We start from the raw sequence: 23138 nt of genomic DNA on the forward strand, positions 1-23138 counted from the left end.
CACTTATTGGCAGCTGTATATTGCTGTCATCTTTATTTATTTTTTACCAGAAGAGATGCCACATTGGTCACCTCGTAGTGCTAGGTAGTTCTTCTCTAAACCCCTTTAGGATAGGTGTAACGTTTATGTTCTGTGAGTTCTCAGGTAATTATTTTGGCTTGATTATGTTAATTTGATAGCAGCTTTTGAAATGTCATCATTTCTGGACATAAGCTGGCAATGTGCACTTGCAGCCCAGAAAGCTGCTTCAAAAGCAACATGGCCAGCAGGTCAAGGAAGGTGATTCTCCCCCTCTGCTCTGGTGAGACCCCACCTGGAGTACTGCGTCCAGCTCTGGAGTCCTCATACAGGAAAGACAGGGACCTGCTAGAGCAGGTCCAGAGGAGGTCACGAAAATGATCAGAGAGCTGGAGCACCTCTCCTATGAGGAAAGGCTGAGAGAGTTGAGCTTGTTGTTGGACACCTTATTTCAGCCTTTCAGTACTTAAAAGGGGCTTGTAAGAAAGATGTAGACAGACTTTAGCAGGGCCTTTAGCAACAGGACAAAGGGTGGCAGTTTTGAACTGAAGGAGAGTAGTTCAGACTAGATATAAGGAAGACATTTTTTACAATGAGGGTGGTGAAGCACTTTAACAGGTTTCCCAGAGAGGTGATAGATCCCGTCCCTGGAACATTCAAGGTAGAAGGTGCCCCCCCTCACTGCAGAGGGCTTGGACTAGATGACCTTTAATGGTCCCTTCCAACCCAGACTTTTCTAGGATTGTGTGATTTTATGATTTTGTATATTAGGTATCCAGATCCACATCCAGCTTTCTCATTACATTTTTTTCTCTTTAATTTTTATCCCAAAAATTACTTGAACATTTATACGCAGCCTCTCCTGTGTAGTTTCTTTTAGAATAGTGCTCAAGTCTTTGTCCTAATGCAGGGTAAGACATGTTATTTATATTATGTTATATTATATTATATTATATTATATTATATTATATTATATTATTAAATTATTATATTAAGCATCTTATGCTGCTAACACCTGCTAGCTGAGATGAACAAAATGCATCACATGTAGGATAATGCATACTGTTCTAAGCCAAAGATGCAGAAACTTGAGGCTTTATGAATTCAAAGATTCAGTATATATGAACATTGAAACTCTTGTTCATATAAATATACAGCAAATTTTCTTCTTACTGGAATGTGAGGTTAACAAAGCTGCACTATGAAGCGAGTTTTAGGAGAATATGAAATTCAGTATCTCTATAGTTAGAGTCCTTATGATTACAGTATAATTGACTCCAAGAATTCAAAAGCCCTGAATCTGTGTTCAAGAGCAATGAGGTAGGTTAAAAGAATACTGGAAAATGCGAGGTAATTTTAAATGCCTCCTTCTTCTGAGCCTTTAGGGCAGATAGTTTAGCATTTCCTTAGTAATTATAACGGCAAACTATTTTTTTTGTGTTGTACTATGATTTGTTTTTTAAATTAAAGTTGACATTTTAATGTAACCTTCTGAGTCTTCAGAAGAACATCGTGCACCCTGTGTAATGGTTACATGACTTGTGAGGTGCTTAAAGATTTTACCTTTAGGTGTCTAAAAACAGCTCTGTCTGTTAATAGTGCAAGTTAAAGAGTTCTTCTCCATTGCTCAGATCAGGAGATGCTTGAGGAAAGCCATTTAAAAAGTAACTAAACAGAGAAGGTTTCTAGCTTAAATCACTGGTTTAGCTTAACAAGTTTGATTACCCATAACTTTTGCTTTCCAACTTTTGATTTCAGTGAGTTTTCTTGTAATTGCAGTTATTGTACAGCTGAGACAAAAACTTGAAAAGCTACAGAGCAGCAAACTTCCAGAAAGTTTTAGGGTTCCATATGATCCTGGCCTAAGAGCAGGAGCATTGGTGGTAAGTATATGCTGAGTTTGTGCAAACCCATTTAACAACCCCCGATGTCCTATTTGGAAGAATGTGTCATTTGTTAAAAAATTTTGCAAATATGTCTAAAGGTCTAATTTCACTGTGAATACAGTAACAGTTGATGGACTCAGTAGGTTTTTGTTCCCAAAGCTATTAGCATTTTTCTGAGTGTAATGGCATGCCATCATGCACTAAAAAAATGCAAGAACCCGTAAAGTCCTGATCATTAAATGGCAATTATGATTCTTCCATTAGTCCAGAATTTAAGCAGGTAACTGCTTTTTTTTTTTTTTTTTTTTCATTAAATACCTGTATAAAACTGTTTTATCTGACTTTAGGGGCCTTGGGATATTCAGTTTTTATTCCTCTGGTTACTTTCTCTGCCTTATTCTTATTCTGATTCATATCTGTTATTCAGGTTTAGGTCCAGACCTTCATCTTACAAACAAAAATGTCTTCTTTAGCTATTTCTGTTTTTTGGGGGTTGTTTTGTTGGTTTTATTGGAATACATTAAGATTTTGGTAGAAATACATTAAAAAGCACGTGGGGTTTTCTGTGTTGCTGCCTCAGGTGTTGTGGTGAAATTTCAATGGTTAATATTGACTCAGAGTTAAAAACAAGATGAATAAATCAGTAGATGTGTAGTGAAAGGGAACTGGCTCATGCAAGTAGTGTGCAGGTTTTGGGTGAAGAGGCATAGTGAAGATCCTTGGATTCACTTGTGGAACAAGAAGCCTACAAGAAAAGAATCCTTTGATTTTTCTCTTAACTAATGGCAAACCATCGAGGAATTGCCAAATAGTCAGGTACTCTTTTGGGTAACTAATATTAGTTGTCTAGATCTAGCTGTGTTTCAGTTAAATAAGCCTGTGCCTTGATAGATAGGCTACAGGCTTATCTGTCTCCAAGCTGAGAGTTAAACACCAACCAGCTGGGCATGACTGAAGTACTGCCGATCAATTCAAACATTGTTTACTCAGAAATACTGAATTTGTGGCTTCTTAAATATTATTTTCTTATTGTATTTCTCTCTTTTTAGTGTTTTATGTACAAAAATCACCAACTACTTGACAAAAAGTGGATTTCAAAATAGAATAAAACATCTTTCTGGACTTTCTAGTTTTCCGTCACTTAGGAAGTATTCAGCCTTCCCAGGACATTTCGAGATGAAGGAAGCAATAGGTTTACAAGGGAAGGTAGCTGTGTCTGTAAATAGATAGGTTAGGGCCTTCTCCTCTCCCCCTGACGACTGAACAAAAATATTTGACATAAACTGTATGGGTAAGCTTTTGTTTCATCTTCATTCTAGTAAGTGCTACTTGTTTGTAACCTTCAAACCCTAAAATTTGACTAGTCTAAACCAAATATTGGAAGCAAGATCAGTGTTTCTAATAAATACAAAGATTTAACATCTTCTCCCTTTTTTAAAGATAAGGATGGCAAAAACTGTTTTGTTTTAAACTACAAGCTCAATCTGCAAAACACGAACATTCCAAAGTACTCTTCTCGATGTCATCAGTTCATTTTGAGAGCTGATGTCAGCCCTCAAACACTAATGTGCACTTCCTTTTATTATTTTAGAGGCTTGATTGTACATGGTAACGTTCAACAATGAACCAGGAGTTCCAGAATAGAAAGTATTATATACTGCAGTTGTATTAGACGTAATTATCTGAGAAAACATTTGAAATACTGCAATTTCAGTAGTTTCAGTGCTGAATTTCTCAAGATTAAAAATGTAATAAAGCAGGGAATTTATTTTCTTATTTTGTGAATGATTATGTTAAATGAGCTTCACAAATGCCATTTTCCCCATGAATTTGAATGATTTACTAAGGGAGTTGAATCAGGCAATCTGGAATAACTGATGATGCTGGTAGTCACAAGGGTGGATAATGTGGTAAATTGCATTAGACAATGATCATGTTCTACTTTTGCAAAGCCTCTGTCAGAGTGCCATTGTGAGAGTCCTTATTTGCCAGTTTTGTCAGAATCTCTTATTGCTGGTTTCAAATTTGGGGGGTGGAGGGTGAAGGGGGTGTTTTCTATTTGTTTCTGGGGTTTTTATCTTTCTGCAGCAGGTTTACAACTAAATCCAGTTCTGAGAGTCAAGGCTCCTTTCTTATGGACAGTATTAAAATCTGTGCAAATTCAGTGAGGCTTTATGTGGCAATTGGATACTGTTCCTTACGTGTGCTTTCAGCATGTTTCCTGTGGTATAACTGACTGGAAGTTTGTAAAGTACTCTGTAGCAGGTGTGTAAAAAGGTTAGTTGTGTTGATGTTAGAGTACAATGGCTAACAAGCAACAAATGTGTCTTTCACAGATAGAAAAATGTAAAGTAATGGCGTCTAAGAAGAAGCCCCTCTGGCTTGAATTTAAATGTGCAGATCCAACAGCTTTATCAAATGAAACCATAGGCATAATCTTTAAACATGGAGATGACCTCCGTCAGGATATGCTGATTTTACAGGTATGGTGGCCAAAATGTATAAAATTTATAACATGAACATTTTAAAAAACTTCAAAGTTGGTTTACTTTTCATCAGTGTGTATGCCTTACTTTTATTGTCCATATGAAATACAAGGCTGTCTTTTGTTTTTTAAACTGTATGGGAAGGGTGATGTCAAAACTGGGCCTTCTTTCTTGTTCTACAGTTTTTTATGTTAACTGTGCTGTGGGTTAACCCCAGAATGGGGAAAGAGAAAAGGAAGAGTAAAAGCAAGAAAAATTGTGGGTTGAAATAAAAATTGTTTAATAAGCAAAGGGGAAGTGGAAGAAGGTAGAAAGAAAACAAAACAGATGATGCAAAGAGGGTCACCCATGGGTAGACCAATACCCAGACAGTTCCTGTTCAAAAGAAGGTTAACCTCCCTAAATCACCTTCCTCTCTGTGTTATTGCTGAGAGTGACATTATTCAGCATGGAATGTTTCTTTGGTTAGTTCAGGTCATCTGCCTGATTGTGCCCCCCCCTAAACTCCTGTGCACCCCAATCTCTTCACAATGGGACAGAATGAAAAGCAGAGACAGCATTGGCATGCTGAAAATGCTGTTCAGCAATAGCTTGAACACCACTGTGTTACCAGCATTGCTTTGGTCAGCAACCTTAACCACAGCACCATATGAGCCGCTCTGCAGGAAATTAACCTCTTCCTAGCTAGACCCATTACATGCTGTTACCCTGTTTTCTCCTGCCATGTGCCGTAGATACTTCACATTTAGGTATTTTTGAGAAGTAGTCTTATTTAGTGCAAGATGGCCAGTTTTTCTGATGAATCATATTTATCATTTATTTATGCAATACGTGAAGTTCCAAATGAAAAAGAAATCAGCAGGTAGCATTGTTCTAGTAATATTTCAGTGATTCTTCTGACAAACTGGTTTGTTACCACTTTTGGGGATATCTATGGGAAAAGTATATACTTGCTAAGGTGTTCAATCTCAGCTCATGTAGAAACCATGCAATTTATTTATTAATACTTTATAAAACAGTAGAGATTGCCTGGGCACAGGACAGATGAGGAAATATAAACCATAGTTCTGTAACTGATAATCTTGAATGGCTGCACGCTTTTTGTATTTGTCTCTTTACCTGTAAAACAGAGAAGTAAGTTTAAACCCATCTCAGCAGTCTGGGTAGTGTTATTTGTGTGAGTAACAAGTAATGTCCAAATAATCTCACATAATTTGGCATATATTTTTGTTTTCACCAGATTCTTAGAATTATGGAATCCATTTGGGAAGCAGAATCCTTGGACCTCTGTTTGTTACCATATGGCTGTATTTCTACAGGGAACAAAATAGGTATGTGATCACTCTTATTGTGTCTGGAAATTCAAAATACCATGGTTACAGAAGTTGCGCATGGCAGAACTATTCTAGTATGTGCTCTGGTCCTGAGGTACATAGCAATTTAATGCACTTTCTGTGAGGTATCCTCAGTTGTGTCTTAACCATGGTTTCTGCCCTTCTGATGGGTATTCTTCAACTGCTGCACTAGCTTAACTGACTCCGATTCTTGTGCAAGTTCAACTGTTTGGGTCCTGCTGTAAGTTTCTCTTTTATAACAATATTTGTTATAAAAAAGCAGCAAAAGTGAGTGACTTATTCAAGATATTTGATAAGAATAAAATAGAGAAAAGAGTTAAAATAGCAAAACCTTTATGTTCATTCTCTGACCTAAAGCTTCATACCCTATACAACATAGAAGCAGCGGTGTCACTCAACAGGATGCTCAGAAAATATTTCTCAGCGGGCATTAGTTCTGTAGCACAGATGAACTGTTTCCCAGAATTCCGGTTGCTTACAAAGGTTCTGGAGAACCACACACCAGTGTGATGGTGTGTAGACGGACTGGGTTGCATGGCAGCGGGGGGGGCTGCAAGGGTGGCTTCTGTGAGAAGCTGCTAGAAGCTTCCTCCATGTCCCATAAAGCCAATGCCAGACAGCCCCAAGACAGACCCGCCACTTGCCAAGGCTGAGCCCATCAGTGACAGTGGTAGCGCCTCTGGTATAATGTATTTAAGAAGGGGAGAAAGTTACTGCACAGGAGCAATTGCAGCCATACCGAGGAGTGGGAATACGAGTGAGCAGCAAGTTGTTCTCTGCAGACAGCAAGGTTAGTGAAGACAGAGGGAGAGGAGGTGCTCCAAGTGCTGTGAAAGGGACCCGCGCTGGAGCAGTTCATGAAGAAGTGTAGCTCGTGGGAAGGCTCCATGTTGGAGAAGTCCGTGAAGACCTGAGTCCTGTGGGAGGGACCCCATTGTAGAGCAACGGGAAGAGTGTGAGGAGTCCTTCCCCTAAAGAGGAAGGAGTGGCAGAGACAATGTGTGATGAACTGACCACAACCCCCATTCCCTGTCCCCCTGCACTGCTAGGTGTCCAGAAGTTAGAGAATTCAGGAGCAAAGCAGGGAAGAAGGGAGGGGTGGTGGGAAGGTGGTTTTTAAGATTGATTTTATTTTTCATTATCTTACCCTGATTTGATTGGTAATAAATGAAAGTGGTTTCCCCAAGTCAAGTCTGTTTTGCCCACGACAGTAACTGGTGAGTGATCTCTCCCTGCCCTTATCTCAACCCACAGGCCTTTTGTTATATTTCCTCTCCCCCTGTCCAGCTGAGGAGAGCAGTGATAGAGCAGCTTTGGTGGGCACCAGCCAGGGTCAGCCTACCACCGTCGAGCATCTGATCAGCTCTGGAAGAGTCTGTTTCCATCTAGAAATGCCATTACTGATGATCCTCATGGCTCCAAACTGACTCTTTGTGGGTGGATTTGTATATGTTATGTATCTGAGCACATCCACACTGCAGTTTCCTAGTATCCAGATAATACATAATTGACTGTAGAGTCACTTTTGCTGAGCAGTTCTTGAATGATTAGCTGGAGGAAAGCCTCCTCTGTGTAGAAAAGTTGGCCATGGCCAAATGAAGATATTGTGCTGGGAAAAAAATGCTTTGGCTGGTGTAAACAGTGCGTCAGTGAGATGGATTAGCAAGTACAGCTCTGCCATTTACTTAAAGCATGAACATGTGTAAAAATTAGCAAGTTTGTTAATTACTGTCACTGGTGTAGCTGGCAGTATGGTAGTAACTGCATGGATTGGTAAAATAATGATAATATAAATATTGCAATGTGTCTCCCATGATCTCCAGCTTTCTAGCTCTTTTCTTTTTCAGAAATACATTTTGCTTTATGGATCAAACAAGAATGAGCTGAGTGCTGGCAGAATTAAGAGCTCTTTTTAGTCTGTAATGCACTTCCTCTCTAAAATCCATTGCCACATGAAATTTTTGTTATCCCCTCATTTGACTTCAAGATATCTCAGCACTGAAGAAAACCCGAACCACTGATAAAACATTTGGCAGTGTGGCACAAAAGAGTTTCTCCTAATATAAGTCTTTTAAAATTAAATAAATTGCATTGATAGAATTCTAACAATAAAGGAAATTGAACAATACATATCAAAATACCAACTGTAAATATACGGAGGGTTGGGTTTCTTCCTCTCCTTTAAGTACGTTATAACAAACCTAATTTTTTAGGGAGACTTTTCAGATTTAATTCAATTTTGTTTAGAAATGTCTAAGGACAATGTAATGTATTGAAAAAATGGGGGAAGGTGGAGGATTTCTGCCGGTGATATATTCAAGTTACTCACTTCATTATTCTTTCATGAATTTGTGATTGACTCCCCATTCTTTTATCTCAAGGAAATAATTGTTTATTTCCCTGTATGCATGGGGAGGTGTTAGACTTTAGCATACTTTCAGCACCACAGTAGGGGCATGGTTAATCACATAAAGACTCCTGTTGGGTTTGCTGAGAATACCTGCAGCCTAAATTAGAAATACCCATTGTGGGACACTGAGGTAGAGCTTATGCTTCTTTGGAAGCAAACCAAAGAGTAGTGGCTTGAAAATATTCTTTCACAGTATTCATATGTGGTTTTCTTCCAACTTTCTTCTTCCCTCCCTCTTAGTATATCCATGGAACCTGGGGCAGTTTCCGTGTATTGGCACAAGAACAGCCCCCCATTCTGTAGTGAGCACAGCGAACCAGCCACGTGTCTCCTACCTGGGACTGGCATCCCCTCTTCTATAGAGCTTCCTCAGTCTGCTGAAGGCATCTGCATTCAGTGCAGTTTGCAGTTTTGGAAACATCCATCCTCTCCACTGCTGCTGCCAAACAGACCTCTGCAGGAAGAGCTTTTTCTTCTATGTATCACTGGGAAAAGGCCATACCCTATTCTCTCTCCCTTTGACATCGCCATATGTTCCTGGCTCTGAGAGGCAATTATCACTACTTGCTATGCTGCATCGCTGCCAAATATAAGCAGTTCAAGCTGGCACTTAATATAAGAGTCACCTGCTTTAGTACCACAGATCCCCAGAAACACATAGCACAGTGCATTTACTGCTGCACTTCCTCCCAGCTGAATACAACCCAGCTGAGATCCCAGTTAATGAAACCTAGGACTAGCCATACTTACTGAGAGGCATGTCTGTAGTTAGAAGGATTTGCCAGTTGATCTGTACTATTCCAGCAGCTAACTCTTTCTTTACCATGATACCCTTAACATACTTACTTGGTCAGAATAAGCTGCACAACATTCTCTGTAGGTTTTATACCACTCTTATGGCAATGCAGAAGAGAATGATCAGTAAAGGGTTTCATTAGCAGCTGCTTTAAAATCTGGGGACTTTTCACACTGCTAATCAACATATCTATACTGCGAGAAGTTCTAAATGCAAGAGGAAGCAGAAGATGGCTCCTACAGCAGCTCCACTCCCTTGGAATCAGGGAGCTATTGGCCAGTAGAGGGAGGTTTGAGCACAGGCAGTGAAGCCTTTTGAACAGCTGGAATGGGATCTGGAGCTCATTCCGAGGAGGAAAACAGCAGCTTAACAAGCGGAGACCCAGACGTAGAACTTTTAAACTTGGTGTTGGCAGTGGGTTTCGGAGGTCCTATTTCCACGATACTTTTATTACAGACAAATCAGGGCCACTGTCAAGATGGAAGAAATACCTCCAGAGGGTATTTAGCCATCACTCAAGCCACTCGTGGAAGGCAGAGGCAGGAAGAAACTACTGGGTTGTTACTCTGCTGCTGAAAACTTTGCACATAATTCAGTAATGGCAAAAGGGTAGGACTGTGACTAGATAGAAATTAATCCATTTCAGAGAGAGTCAGACTGAAACTGAATCAGAAACTGCTTTGAATAACTTTGGGAAGAAAGGGATGTTTTGGTTTGCTTGCTTATCTTTGAGCTGGAGCTGAAGCTAGGCTCTTACCTAGCAGACACTACAGAACCTGAACCAGAGGAAGAAAATATAGTATTTCCAGTTACCAATTAAGTTAAACTAAAATCTAATCTTCCTCCCTACAGGCATGCCCAGTACAAGGGCAGACCGCATTTGCTGTTCTTGCCTACAAGCAGGGTTGTGTTTGCAGCCTCTGTTTCTGCTTTTCTGTCTAGCTCCCCCTCCATTGCATGCCACATTAGTATGAAGAGTACAAGTCTTTGTTTCTGCGCCATATTGCTGTGATGTACTGATTTGGTTTTGTGAGGATCTCTGCAGTTTAGGGACCAACACCTGGGGCCCAACAGCCAGAGCTTTCCACCAGCAATGCCACTACTGTACCTCAGTGTGTACTGGTATTTCTGAACCTTTCTGTGCATATGCACTTTAAATTTAAGTTTAAATTGGATTTACTGCAGAAAGGTTGGCTTTGTTCCTCTGCCACAGCTCTGGCAACATTCGCATCCCTTGGCTGCTGCAATACTGCAGCTTCTCTCCAGCTCCTCAAACTTGTGAAGTTGGAGAGAAGCAGATGGGAATGTGAATGGTACCTGGGCTTCTGCAGGGGATGAGGAGAGGAGATAGTTCCTCTCCTGGGAAAAAGCCTTATGTAGAGGGTCCCTACTCATCATGTGATTCTTTCCATTATCAAAGGTTTTGTGTTCTCATGAAGGAGAAAATTTAATTTAATACACATTAGTATAGATTTAATAATTCCTTCTAACTTCATCCTTGTTTTCTCTAGGAATGATTGAAATTGTGAAAGATGCTACAACAATTGCCAAAATCCAACAGAGTACAGTTGGCAACACTGGTGCATTTAAGGATGAAATACTAAACCAGTGGCTCAAGGAAAGATGCATGATTGAAGAGAAGGTGAGTTCTCTGAATTTTTAAGTAGGATTCTCAAATGCACCATACTAATTCGGGAGCACAGAGCCCACTCAATTGTGTCTGTGTTTCTTGACATGAGTTTGAAAAACCCATTCATTTTCCCTGTACCTGTGTCTGTGAAAGAGCCTTTAGGATCCAGCTGGCAGCTGAGCTCCTGCGAAACAAGATGCTATAGAAATGACTTCTCTGTCAGTGATATTTAGAAGTGATACATGAGGTGCAGATTGAAAGGACATCCAAGAGCACTGGAAGGCAGTGTGGGTTTAGAGAATTAAAAGGCAGGTTTGGGTACTCACAACTCCTTTGCTGTGGTAGGTCCACTGACCTACAAGAGAGCTTTCTGCCAGCTTCTTTTCTCAGAAAGCATGCGCAGCTTATGGGTATGCTTATTTTATATGTGTTAAGGGATAGAGCCTGCTCACACAGTACGGCGAGTGCCATGCAGGGCTGTGATCTTAATCTTTGCTGTGCAGCAGTGTATTTTATAAGACAGTTGATAGATACATGTTGAAAGAAAGGCGTATGACTTTGAGAATGACTGGATTTGGTTTCTAGCATTGAAGCATTTAACATCTCTAAGATTTGTGTTTAGTTTCAGGCAGCTGTGGAAAGATTTGTTTATTCTTGTGCTGGATACTGTGTGGCAACCTTTGTACTTGGAATAGGAGACAGGCACAATGACAACATTATGATTACAGAGACAGGTGAGTTATTATTTGAGACTGTCATAGAAGAAGAAGGGACTGTCTATACTTAACTAGATTTGTCTTTAATTTTAACAAATAGCGTATTTAATAATGAATGAAGAGATACAATCCGGTTTTGTCAGCATTGCTTATGTGTTCAGGTCCTCCTGTGACATTGAAATATATCATCACCCCTTTTGGCCTTCATGTAGGATCTAGGTATTTATCATTAATAATACCATTCTCTTCCAAGGATGAGTTTGTTACAAACTATGTCCCAAGGGATGTAAAACTAATTTTTTTTTAGCATCTAAGATCTAAAATCCCCAAAAAATCTAAAAAGTCGGGAGCTGTTCACCTGTCTGAAGTGTTGATGTGGGTCTAGTAGTGTTCAGTGGAACTGTATCTGTGTCAGAATTCAGATGTTACTGGACTATTTTCACTCTGAGGAACATAATTGCTTTATGCACCTTTGTTAAAAACCCTAGAAAATGAGTGTATGTGGATGGTACTGGTTTTGCTGCTGAAGTCTGTGGGATTGTTGCAGTCCTCCTGAAAGAACCACAATTTTTTCATATTACAAACTTCAAGAATTCTTTAGGTAGCTGCACATTGGTTCATCCTTAATTTTATAGATGGAGCCCCTGAACAAGCCATACATATGGAGGAGTTTTATTTGGTCTCAGAAGTTAACTTCCATTTTCATGAACCACTTGCTTCATAATTAGTCTTTACATAATGTTAAGAGACAGAATACTTTTGGGCTTAGTTAGAGGCTGTATATTTAGTATTAAACATATTGAAGTTTTACGAGTTGAAGGTTAGAGAGAAGAACTACCCTGAAGGCAGAAATGAGCTAATTGAAGACTACAGTAAAAAAGTTCATCAGAAGTCCATGAGGAAAAGAAGACAAAGAAATGCTTCCATATAGACATTATATATAATGTAATAAATATAACATATTATGACATTATATGACATAACACAACATGACATAGCATAACATAACAATGTTAGAGCCTATGGGCAGAAAATGAGGGACAGGTCAGTAGATATGGAGACAGAGCAAGAAAGGGTATTCTGTTGTGGTCAGGATCAGGTTTGCCTTAGTCTTTAACCGGAGCTGTCTTGAATGATAGAAGCCATAAAGATGTCAGTCTGAGAGGCCTGCAGAGAGTAGATCTGGTAGGTTGGGAGGACTCTGAAAGTGGCTGAAGTGTTCTTGGCAGTTTATTGTATTTGAGCCTAACTGTGACTTCTCTTTACGAAGGTAACCTTTTCCATATTGATTTTGGCCATATTCTTGGGAATTATAAAAGCTTCCTTGGAATTAATAAGGAAAGAGTTCCTTTTGTGCTGACTCCAGATTTTCTGTTTGTCATGGGGACTTCTGGAAAGAAGACAAGTGTCCATTTCCATAAATTTCAGGTAAATAGTGAATATCTAGCTGCAAATCATGTATGCAATACTTTTTACCCTCTGAAATGAATATTCGCGTCTTAGTTTTCAAAGGTATTTCCTGGATATTATGTTAATAAAATTTACCAAATCATAATAATATTCTGGGATATTTTAGGCCCAAACAAGAGCAAAATTATCTGTAGCGATATGGGTACTAGAATTCAACAATCCACAAAGCCACACTGGAAAGCTTCAGTTAGCAGTAGACCAGATAGGCAATCCTTTCTTTGTTTCTTGTCTTGACTGTCTTTGTAGAGGACTTCAGTATTTGTGCAATTAGAGACTCAGCACTGAGCAGAGGCTGCCATGCAGTGCGAGAGGTGTTCCTCAGCTGGCTTTGCTGGTTCTGCCCTTCTGTTCTGGAGCAAAACACTACTGCATCTGAATAGAAATCTGCAGTGATCCTAAGCTGTGCCAGATTCTGGTTTTGTGAAGTGAATGGATTTAACACTCAGAAAGAAAAGAATGTTGTTAAAAATTTATTCTGCTGCAGCTTCTATTTGCCATTAAGCCCTTCAAAAAAAAAGCTGTGATTTTCCAAGCTTGTGTAGGACCTGAGGAAAGCAAAATGCTGTTTAGTGTGTTTAATGAAATGGCTGAGAGTGTGGCTGAGCAGAAGAAAAGGGATGTCTGGGGTAGTAATCCTGTGCTCATCTTTAAGCACTTTAGATAAGTGCCTGATTTAAAAAGCAGGTTCCCTATAACATCAAATTAAAAAGTCTCCTCCAGCATGTGAGTTGAAGCAAAAGCCCAAACTTAGGTGTTCTGGATTCCCTGTCGATAAACCAGTGTCTCTCTCCCATGAGGAGTCTGGTTTTCTAACCTAAGTACCTGATAGGTACTTACTAGGTTCTTACTGCTGGATAGTGAATATGCCCCTTTGAACCTGTACACGACTGTACAGCAAGTAACGAGGCAATTGCCATCCTTGAGCCCAGACTTCTGAAAGCAACTAAAGATCAAAGTGTGACTTTTGAGTCTTTGTTTTGCACAAGGACTGGCTTTATCACAGTGCAGGGGTTTTGAAGGGGCTTGTAGCTCAAAAAGATTTAAGAGCAGGGTGCGTTTTGCTGTGGAAATGCTGAGCCCAGGCTCTCAGAGAAGCCTGTGAGCTGTGCTGTAAGCAGGAAAGATGCTGTTGCCGCAGCTGTAAGCCACGTGCAAGTGTGGGACTGAAACACCACTCTGGGGTGTGTCATTTCATCGAAGACCTCTGTTCTGGAAGCAGGAAATAGTTTAAAATGTGAAGTGTGCTAATGTAGAATTGGAAGACTATCAACCTGCTAGCGTCTGCACTGAGGTAATGCTGTGTTCATATATATGGATCTTCCAGCTTTTTAGAGAACATCTGACCTTTACTTCAGCAACCCAAATACCAAAAGCAAAAGGAGGGGATTTTGGTCTTAATCTCTCTTCAGTAAGCCAGGCCTTCACCATACATTCCTGGTTTTGACCAAATACACATTTTGTTATTCTGGTACATATTTCTAAATACTGCTACCATCCCACTAGTGCAGATGGTCTAGGAATGCTGCGACAGTGCCAGTGTCATTTCTGCTACTGCCATTAACCAGATGAAAGGTAACTAAAATAGTAATAAAAAGCAAGATCTGCATCACATATTTTGCTATAAAAAATATGTGCTTTAATTATATGGTCAGAGTACAAAAGTAAACAAAATTATAGCTTCACTTTTCAACTGGCTGATTTCATCGTGTTTCCTAATAGTGAGGGATTCATTCAGTGTGTCTGCCGGTTCTCTCATGTATTAATGGGAAAGTCTCGTTATTTATCCTTCATTAATTTTTAAGAGCATCTCTCATTGATTTGTACTTCAACAACACTAAAATAGGCTGTACTTTAGAGGAATGGTTTGGTTTTTTGCAGGCTTTGGTGGTTTTAATATTTTAAAATATCTACTCTTAAAAATCTTATTTCTCTGTCACCTGTTGGTTACAGTCCATACAGGTGTGTGAGCCATAGCTCATACTGCAGGTATCAGAGCAAGTTAATTAAACAAATAAACTTGACCAGAGCATAGTTGGTTATTAGTGGACTTCTAAAGCTGTCAGTGACTTGGCAACTTGTCTGGAACTAGCAATAAAGCTCATTCCCATTAGCTCTTAATCCAAATGTTGTTTCCATTTTTGTTTGTGTTTGTTATGATGGTTTAATGAAAACTCGCCCAAGGTTATTAATGACATTGCAGAAATGCTTAGTAGAAAGCAGTATTTGATGGTCTTTCATCCTAATTGCAAAAACGTATTTAAGCATGACTTGATATTTTTCTAGTCCATCTATGAATTTTCCAGCTGCCTTAGTACCGTCCAGATTTCTCTTGCTGTAGGTGTCATGCGTGGTGGTATTTCCTTTCCAGACTTTGGCTGAAACCAATGCAGCTGTCTTAAATCCTATGCATATGCAGCTTTTCACTTCTTACTTGTAGAAAGATCTTCATAGTCTTTTGAGCTTTGTCCACTTAATTATTATTAGTTTGCCTAAAATTGTCTTTGATAGTTTTTGCATTAAATTTGGAATGCATTTTTTGTTCATTATATTTAATTTATTTGATTCATTCTTTTTTCATTACTCTGCCGACTTGATACAGAGAGCTGTATTTTCAGTACTAATACAATTCCTCTATACCTTTTGTTTACAAAATCTGATGTATTCGATTGTCAAATAAAGGTGACAGAAAGCAACAGGGTTTCCAGTTCGTCATTGAAAAATACTTCTTTGTAGTATGCTGTACAGGGAAGGGATGGCCCGTGTAACAGAGCTTGGATACTTTATATTATAAAAATGCCTGACCTTTAGGATACCAACACTTAGGACAGTTTCAGGGTCTCAAAATAATTATTCTTTATTGCCTGTTGGACAATAGGATTTTGCTTTATCCTCAGTTCCTATCATTTTGCCTATGGCTTTAGATTAGTTAGCAGCTTCCTTCTTAATCCCATGGTAAACATCTTGACACATACATATGTGTTATTTTTGGTTCCCTTTGCCTCTCTTGGAAGTGTAAAAATCAGTTTCCTTGGAAGATGTTAATTCAAAACTCCATTCAGCTCCTGTCTGAATAAATAACTGTAACAGGCAGATACGTGATTTTTTCATCCTTTGAGTTCCTGGAAGGAACTGCCTTTGAGATGCAGCGATGCCAGGTTTTTGACTGCATAATTGTTTTCTGTCTCAGACACCTGCAGTAGTGAGATGCATCATCCATACTGAAATGTAAAACCTTCTTTGGTATAACTATAAAGAGCTTTCATCCCTTTCAAGGGGAACAAAACGCACACTAACTCTTGTGACAAGATTTCCCTGTTTGAAGTTGATAATACATAAGCAGAATTTATTTTTTCTTTTTTCCTCTGGTGTCATGGTGAGAAGCTAATCCCTGTGATAAGATGATGGTGCTTTCTGTTGTGAATTATGCTTTTTCCATTGCGGTTTATCTTCTGCTTTGCTAGAGCTAAACTAACATTAAAGTTCATAATTATGATCTTATTTCTCCGCATCACAGGACAGAATTTATTTGGAAGTAGTGAAAGGTTTAACAGGAAAAAAGAAACCCTATAGACAGATCTTTGACATAGCATCTTCCTTCCTTATTATCTTCCTAATCTGTCTGGTTGGTTGTCCTGGTGTTATGATGCAAACAGTGATAGATGTTAAGGTTATTTATGCACTTCTTACTGTTTCTAAGGAAGAAAAAACCCATATGCCTTGTCAAAAATTAAACTGTGTTCTAGAGGGCTGATGAGATTTGCTGGAACTTCACATGAAAATATTTGGCTTTCTTAAGAATTCTTTAATAAATCCATATACATTTGTGGAAAGGTTAAATTGAATATTTAATTGGGTAAGAAATACCATGCTTCAGCTGTGATTTTGACCTTCTTGGAAATATTTTTCATTGTTTTACATTACTGCATTGCAGGCCCTATTTAACTTTCTAATATATGATTTCTTCATGGCATTGTCTTCCTTAAGATGTTATTTCTAAAACTGAGTAATAAATTTAATATAAGAAATAATTGTTTCATTTTATGTATTAGTCACTTAGCATTAAATCTCTTTCAAAAAGCATAGCTCATTTTTCCACTCTGCAGAAATTTTGTTCTTCTAAAGGTTATGCTGTTAAGCACAGATTACTTGTATATGAAAGTGGAAAAGCAGTGAAAAATAAATCTCTGGAATCCAGTATGAAGTATGGAAACATGGAAGTCCTACAGCAAGACAGTGTGCCTGAAAACTAGAGCTGTCAGCTGGAAAAATGTCTCAGAACACCAAGCCTGAAAAATCTTCCCCATTAAATAAGCCATCATCTCTGCAAAGTTAATAGATACATGTATAAAATGAAGAACGGTCCCCTGGAGGTGCTGCTTTATTTGGTAGCACTTGCCATCCGTGGTCTTTAAATGGGAACATACCAATTGGAAAGGAAGACAATGAATTATCTCTGTCTTTTTTAATGGCCACGGAAAAAGATTAGGAAAATTAATTTGAAATTTTGGTGAAGGTAAGATTTTATGCTTCAATAATTGATATGTTATTATTGAAAAGAGCTGTAGTTTGTACCCCAAAACAGTTCTTGTTGCCCCAAGGTGCGCTGATGAACGAAATAATACCAAGTAACAGATGCAAAAGTTGACTTTGTGTTTCTGCTCAGGTAAACAGCTTTGTTGGGTCTCCTCTCTGATGTACTCAAGTGATTGAATAGTGTTGGTGAACACTCCTGTGAAATTTCTACACCACCCCTCAGTTCACCTCATCAGTTAACAAAAAATTCTTCTCTCTTGTAGGATGTATGTGTGAAGGCTTATTTAGCTCTTCGACACCACACAAACCTGCTGATCATCCTGTTCTCCATGATGCTAATGACTGGAATGCCCCAGTTAACCAGTAAAGAGGATATTGAATATATCCGGGATGCGCTGACAGTAGGGAAAAGTGAAGAAGATGCCAAAAAGCATTTTCTTGATCAGATAGAGGTTTGCAGAGATAAGGGCTGGACTGTGCAATTTAACTGGTTTTTACATCTTGTGCTTGGAATCAAACAAGGAGTAGAAAAGCATTCTGCTTAATGTTTTATGTAAATGATGTGTGGGTGTGAATAGGAGGTTAGTGAAGCTACGTGTTATTTATGAATTCAGAATAAATGAGCAGTCAAAATTGCCTTTACTTTGCTGGCAGCTTAAATGGATCTTCTGAAAAGGCAAGAACTTTTGCTCTGCCCCTCCAGAAGATCTTCCTGCAGTCAAGATTTTCTTTGTTTTTTAATGTCCAATGAGACTTCATGTTGCTGGATTCCTTTCCGTAGGTGCTTCACTGATGTGGCCTGCATTTTTCTTGTTTTCTTTAGCAAAAAATTTGGATAAATATGAAGGAGGAGCTTGAGTAAGATGATCGCCTGCAAATTCAAATAGAAATCCCCTAGGACATTAATTGCTCTTGAGGGTCAGGCCCTTCAAAAGCAGAAGAATTTATTTCATATCTATAGTCCTCTTGAAATCCCTGTAGGTAATTCACTTCTTTCTCAGGATGGCTTACACTCAGGTGTTCTTCACCCACACCCTTCTCTTCTGTCCCTTCCTTAACACTTTGTCCTGTTTGGATCTTAAATGTGTTGCCAGTAGAAACAGCTTTGGCTCTACCACTAGAGGAGATAACCTTACTGTTATTGTAGCCTCCTGACATAGACAACTGAGCTTGACTGTCCTGCCAGGAGAACTTTGGAGTTACCTGGATATTTCTCAGGTTTGAACCTGGAATTTTGAAGGTTTCATTTTGAAAGTTTTACTATATTTTTTTAATGAGGAATGTCCATATTCTAGTACAGATTCTATTCTTAATGTAAAGTTACTAAAATTCCACCTGGGTGGTAAAAGCTGTGTAGAAAACACATTGGTACTTCCTTATTCCTGAGAAAACTCCTTATGTAAGAGTAATTGCCATTTTACCAAATATTTGAGAAACCCAAAGTTATTTATTCTTTGGAGATACATTTTCAGGATATACCTAGAAGGAATTAAATGTAATCTTTGAAATTGTGTATATTTTGCTATTTATTTTTAAATTCCTTGAGAGATTCTGCTACTGAAAAAGCTATTTATGAAAGAAAAAACCCTTATCTTGAATTTCACTATTTAAACTGAAAAGAGTTAAAAATGGGCAGTGTAAATAGAATCTTAACTTCTCTACTGTAGGATACCGGCAAATCATCAAATCTGCCTGTGGTAGGACAGGAAAAAAACAGCATGAATTAGTGTTTGACTTGAATTATTATGGTATACTTCCTGCTAATTGTTTTTTACCAAAGAGAGATGGCTTACAATATTGCTTTTTTGCACTTGTGCCTGTGTAATTTCTTCTGTCATTGTAGTGTTACATGGGTTGTACATTACATATCAATGATTAACTGAACTTTCTAATTCTGTTACCATTTGCTTCAATTGTGTCACAGAACTGTTCAGATTTTAGCTACTGCTACCACTGTTACTACTGACTGTGTTCTTGAAGGATTCTTAATAAATGTACTGTAATTGGTGTCTCAGTTATGAGATGCAGCCAGCCTATTCTTGAAGTGTAGATGTTTAGTCGATTACTGTGCACAGCTATCTTTGATGTATGTGGCAGACTCTAGCTAAGGAAATCTGTTGTTCTGTTCTGTTACATTATTATTCTGCGCAAGATAGGTTTAAGACCATACTAAAATATAAACTAAATGGTGAATATTGTCTGTAAAATTATATTTTTAGATTTGTATTTTATAGATCTGAAATAAATTGACATATTCTGTTCGTTTGCTTAGCATTCATGAGGAAGCAGCTCAGCTGAAAATACATGCAAATATTTTTTATTCAGTTACTTGAAGACTGTGTAAGTTCAATAATAAATCATATTTGGAGTCCCACTGAGAGAAATTGGTTTAGTTCCATATTAATAACTCCGTATGATGTCAGATATCACAATTTTAATAGTCTAGAGTATTAGAATTGCAATTATTATAATTGTAAAATATGAATAGAATATTACCACTTTCTGAGAGCACTTTATCCATTCCTGGTTTGTTCTAGAAAGAAAAATCTGATGATTTTAGTGAGTTTCTAGTTTTTAAAAGTAGATCTATTGCTAAATTTAAGTCCAGCAAGGGGAAATAAATGCTAACCATGACTTTGAGGGAAATGGCCTCCTTTTGCAGAGAAAAGGTCTACAAGAGATCTGCACCCAGAGGAAAGCAGTTTATCCTGCACTGAACTCAGGCTGATGACTTTTATCAGCAGTTTACATTGTGATACATGGAATTGTATACAGTGTTTGTTACCAACATCTGAAACACCTCTGGCTTGAGCGAATTAGCAGACTTCCATTACTTTCCTTGCCCGTGAAGCCTACGGCTGAGCTGCCTGGGCAGTGCTGAGCTGCCTTGTGTCTTCCATAGAAGACCCCCTCTATATCGGGCATAGGGTATTTTGCCAGCCTGGCTTCTGGGAGATCAAAAGTAGCTGCCAAATCTCCTTCTTACCTACAGAACAAGCTATTAGGCAGCTTACTGGCACATTCGTATGGCTGAGTTGACTGTATACCTTTTGGCTTTCCTGCACCTCTGGAAACCTGTACCCACAACTGACTTTGTTTTCTGGCAAGCCCTGCCACAAGGGCAGAGATGTTTTTTGAAGCAGCCCAGCTTCAAGGTGGAGTGGAATTGCTCTTCTGGTGGGGAGATGGGCACAAGTACACCCCTGCCTGTCCCCATGTGGGATACAGCCATCATTTTCTGCAGTGGTGGCTGCATACCCAAGGCCTTGAAAGCTGGAGCCTTAGCACAGCCACCACTGCCGGAATATGAAGCTGAAGCACAATTTCCCCATGCTTGGGCCTAACATCTTCCAGTACACAAGCACACCAACCCTTCAGAACAGCTGGTTTAGAGGGACTAGAAAACAGAAGATGTGAATCAATCACTAACCGTGTTTTTCCCAGGCTCTAACACAGCATGCAGAGACAGAAAATGACTACATTTTCTGAGTAGGTCTCCATTATCATCCTTGTCTCCAGTTAGCCTGGAGAAGAGGAGGCTCAGGGGAGAGCAGCCTTCCAGTACTAAAGGGGGCCTACAAGAAATCTGGAAAGGGGCTCTTTACAAGGGCATGTAGGGACAGGACAAGGGGGAATGGCTTTAAACTGGCAGAGGGGAGATTGAGGTTAGACATCAGGAAAAAAGTCCTTATTGTGGCAGTGGTGAAGACACCAGCACACGCTGCCCAGAGAAGCTGTGGCTGCCCCATCCCTGGCAGTGTTCAAGGCCAGGTTGGACAGGGCTTGGAGCAAGCTAGTCTAGTGGAAGGTGTCCCTGCCTGTAGCAAGGGGGGGGTTGGAATTAAATGGTCTTTAGGGTCCAACCCAAGTGTTCTGTGATTCTACAATTTTATGACTATTTTTTGAAAATTGCTTTTAATGGCTACTTTAAGATATATTCTGGGTTTTTTGGTAGTCTGAATTCACATCACTACTGCACCTAACAATGGAAATTTGAATCTATTCTTAGAGTCAGTGTTTCAGACTCAGTTGCGACTTGACATATACTTTGGCCCCAGCAAGATCATTGAGATGTTGGTTAGCAGTGAGTGTGTCCCCAAGGCTCCAGCCTCATTATATTCCAGGACAGGAAGAGAAGTTGAAACAGAGCTGAAGTGTACAGCATGGTTATATTTAGATCTTCATTGAATACACTGGTTGCTCTTGTTAGAGATATTTAATCTATCATTAGCAGAATATTTAGAATCACAGAATAGTTATGGTTGGAAAGGACCTTAAGATCATCTAGTTCCAACCCCCTGCCATGGGCAGGGACACCTCACACTAAACCATGTCACCAAAGGCTCTGTCCAACCTGGCCTTGAACGCTGTCAGGGATGGAGCATTCACAACTTCCCTGGGTGACCCATTCCAGTGCCTCACCACCCTCACAGTAAAGAATTTCTTCCTTGTATCCAGTCTAAACTTCCCCTGTTTAAGTTTTAACCTGTAAATTTAGCCTTATTTAACACATATTTAGCAGAATTTCTGCTAAATGGGACCAGTGATACAGAAATACAGATATGAACAACTGATGAGAAAAATATCAGTGTAAATTATAACTTTTAGGGTATTTTTTCATGATCAACCTTTTTTACAGTGTAGTAGCAGTGTTCTGCAAATCTGCATGAGCAGTCCTTGGGATTATGTAGGTGACAAACTCTGTGCTGGTGGCTTTCTAACATAGTTTAAGTAGTCTTGAATATAAGAAACTATTGAGATTAAAATATGGGATACCAAACCACCTGCAGGGGCTGGTGGGCCCTTTGAGTACCCCAGTGACACTGAAGTGTCTGAGAAACACTGCCATGCTGTCATGAATCTTCTTATTGCAACTGAGACAATGCATGTTGGAAACAGCTCTCCAGAAACTGCCTGTTCTCCTGAATGGAAGTTTGCAGCTTCCTGCTGTGATCACCCCACTCAGCATTTTGGAGGCAGAATTAGCCAGAAAAGTACTAATGTACCTTTAAACTTCGTGGCATATTTACAGAAATAGGATTCATGCTGGAGAAGAGAAAGCAGTTTGTCTGCAGTTACTCCATTAATGATAAGGACAAATCAGAGATAAAGGTTATAGATAAAGGTTATAACCATGTGGGGTTTGTACATCAAATTAGAGATAAGAAAAGGTGACCTGCTATGGTTAGAAGGATGTAGCGTTTCAAACATCACTGAGTGTGTTATACCCAGCAAGAATGAGGCTGGTGTTCTGCCAGTTGATAATGAGCAAGTGGGCACTTGACACTAAAAGCTCACTCCTTCCTGCCCCTGGGAATGGGGGCTTGTTGTTTTGGAGGGTGTACGGCAGCACCTGACACGGCAAGAGCCCTCCTCAGGCTGGGGAAGGCAGGGAGACAATGTTTAGAAAAGTACCATTTCTCAGGTAATCTCCTGAGGATGCAGAAGAAGAGGCTGTCACTTTGGAAACAGCAGCAGCACAGTGCCAGAAACACATGCCAGTTAATTTTAGCTAACAAAAGAGACCTGCGTATGGCAGAAGAGCTATATCGAGTAAGTACGAGTGCATCCCACACTTCGGTGCAATCTCTCTGGTGTTCCGTGTTAGGAGTCACAGTTTCCAGGTGCTGGTTGTGCTCTCAATGCTGTTCTATCTATGGTCAGAGTTTACCACCAAGCCATTCATTAAGTGCATGAAGAAACAAATGGAAAATAATAAACTGCATTTCTTGAGAAGATAAACATTGAGAGAGACACAAAGGAAGTTCAAATCTAATGTAATGAAGAATAACCAGGCAAGATCCCTGAAAGGAGAAAGAAAATAGAAATGTTAATAGC

At 39.3% G+C, this 23138-nt stretch overlaps 1 protein-coding gene across 2 annotated transcripts in view; it reads left to right on the top strand.

Moving 5' to 3' along the window:
* The window catches only part of PIK3CG (phosphatidylinositol-4,5-bisphosphate 3-kinase catalytic subunit gamma), a 34359-nt gene extending 14943 nt beyond the window's left edge, over positions 1-19416 (top strand). For both annotated transcript variants that reach the window (XM_062638280.1, XM_062638281.1), the window contains exons 5-11: positions 1798-1901; positions 4241-4387; positions 5631-5721; positions 10463-10593; positions 11204-11315; positions 12568-12725; positions 17564-19416. In XM_062638280.1, the coding sequence (XP_062494264.1) occupies positions 1798-1901; positions 4241-4387; positions 5631-5721; positions 10463-10593; positions 11204-11315; positions 12568-12725; positions 17564-17845 (1025 nt within the window). In that variant the 3' untranslated portion in view covers positions 17846-19416. The remainder of the gene's footprint in view (positions 1-1797; positions 1902-4240; positions 4388-5630; positions 5722-10462; positions 10594-11203; positions 11316-12567; positions 12726-17563) is intronic.
* Positions 19417-23138: the final 3722 nt, after the last annotated feature.

Source organism: Pezoporus occidentalis, unplaced genomic scaffold (assembly GCF_034315485.1).
Source record: "Pezoporus occidentalis ecotype Australia unplaced genomic scaffold, CSIRO_AGI_Poc_V1 ctg56, whole genome shotgun sequence".
In the NCBI taxonomy this organism is placed as follows: Eukaryota; Metazoa; Chordata; class Aves; order Psittaciformes; family Psittacidae; genus Pezoporus; species Pezoporus occidentalis.